We start from the raw sequence: 1908 nt of genomic DNA, 5'->3' as shown, positions 1-1908 counted from the left end.
AATCGATACTATTTCCTAAGCGCTATGCAAATTAATTACATTTCGCTAAATTAAAACTTTTTTGAATTAACCCACAAAAAAGTGTGTAGGGACGTCCGTTAGCATGTTCGCTATCATTTCCCAAATTTTCAAAACAAAATATTTATTATTCTAGAAAAAAAGCCGGGGTACCTAAAACTGTTAAAATCGACAATTTTGTAAGTATCACATGCCCTTAACATGGAGAATGATATTTCAGTAGATCCCCCCCCCCCCTCTCCTTAAACGTATCACGTATTTTGTGAATTGTCCCTTACTTACAAAGTACTCGAATGATGAGTTAATTCTAATTAATTTCTTGTCGATTTGTAAATTGCAGGCAACAAGCAGTTATCAGGAACGAGGGAGAGGAGCTCTCAGACTCAATGATCGAGACGATGAGTCGCGAATAGTTGGTCGCACTGCCGGCACGCAGAGGCTGATTCTGAATACTCAAGTGTGGCCCGGCATGACTGCTGAACGAGCAGGTCCCAAATCCTTGAGGCTGACTGCGATGGACGTTCACGGAGACATTCGAATTTTCATTGTCCAAGCCACACCAAAGGAAATCGATCTGCTCGAGGATCGGCTCACGCAGCGATTAAAACGCGCGAAAGAGCGCCAGCCGAAGAAATTAGCCACAGATCACTGACGACAATCCATCGACATCCAATGTGAAATGCCACCTTTTAAAATCGCGTGCTCTCCCGCTTCACAGAAAGCTTTGAAAATTGAGTGCATGTAAACTTCAGCTCGTCCGACCGGTAAGGCTTTTTTTGTCCATAGAACGACGGTGTTCATTTATAACGCATCTTGAAAATAAAAAAAAAAAAATCGTCGATAGCTCTCAGGTATCTAAAGTTCTGAAAGCTCATTTTCATGAATTTGAAATTTTTGCTGATAATAAGCCTTTTTCGAATCATTCCCCATTGATATTCTTTTACACGAAATCGGAGGGCTCTTAAGGTAATTTTTCGTGAGATAACTAGAATAACTAGACATAGATTTTCAATCCTAGCAATAATGTAAATTATAAATAGTTTGCACAATACGCAACGTAGATTCAAATAAAAAAAACTTTTACTCTCGCTATCTGCGTTTGTGGAACTGTATTGGAAATTGCGAGATTCAGCTTTCTAAATGACTAAAACAACAACTAATTTTGTGGTTGAAAATCTTCGTATTTGTAACGGATGGGTGCTCTGGTGTTTTGAGAGAGACTGCTATACATTTAATTAAAATTCTCAGATTTTTTCATCTATTAAATAATGGCAAACCTTTTTTTTTCTATATTTTGCATCGTTCATTATTCAAACAAAATACACATTGTAATAAATAATGGATGAAGTGAATATCAGATGGAAAAGTACAATAGATTTAATTAAGTTGTATGTTTATGCGTATCCGTCAAATAGAAGTAATTTAACGACCCACCTTCGGCTGTAAATACAGTGAATAACGAAGAAGTTTTACTGTTATCCTGATCAGCTGTAATTTTTAATTCTACCTCCTAGAGAGTAAAGTCTTTACTAGAAGTTCTACAGTTATACAAAAATTGAGCATCTTGGCAAAGAAAAACTTATGATTTTCCGGCAATGGTTTCTAAAAAATATACATTTTTTTCCCAAATATAAGAGTTATTGAGTATTCTAACATTACGTCACACTCGGTCGGTTTGACTAAAATTAATTTTTCATAGACGAAAGTACATGAAAAATCGTGATATCGCTTTGCTTTTCAAATAGAAAAGCCATTTCTTGCATTGTTGTTGACAATTTGGAAAATGTGTTTTGGGCAGTCCATCAAGAAAAAATATAATGTGACCATGATTGAGCTTAGATTGCTTTTTTGTGATATTTGGTGGTGACAATTTTGGAATTTTAAAAGATG

The 1908-nt window shown here is 35.8% G+C and overlaps 1 protein-coding gene across 1 annotated transcript in view; it reads left to right on the top strand.

Annotated features, from left to right (window-relative positions):
* LOC117176844 (ran-binding protein 3) overlaps nucleotides 1-1496 on the top strand; it is a 14365-nt gene extending 12869 nt beyond the window's left edge. Inside the window, exon 5 of the mRNA XM_033367186.1 lies at nucleotides 359-1496. Coding sequence (XP_033223077.1) covers nucleotides 359-670 — 312 coding nt within the window. The 3' untranslated portion in view covers nucleotides 671-1496. The remainder of the gene's footprint in view (nucleotides 1-358) is intronic.
* Nucleotides 1497-1908: the final 412 nt, after the last annotated feature.

Source organism: Belonocnema kinseyi, chromosome 7, assembly GCF_010883055.1.
Source record: "Belonocnema kinseyi isolate 2016_QV_RU_SX_M_011 chromosome 7, B_treatae_v1, whole genome shotgun sequence".
Taxonomy (NCBI): domain Eukaryota; kingdom Metazoa; phylum Arthropoda; class Insecta; order Hymenoptera; family Cynipidae; genus Belonocnema; species Belonocnema kinseyi.
This window is presented reverse-complemented; position numbering and strand designations above follow the sequence as displayed.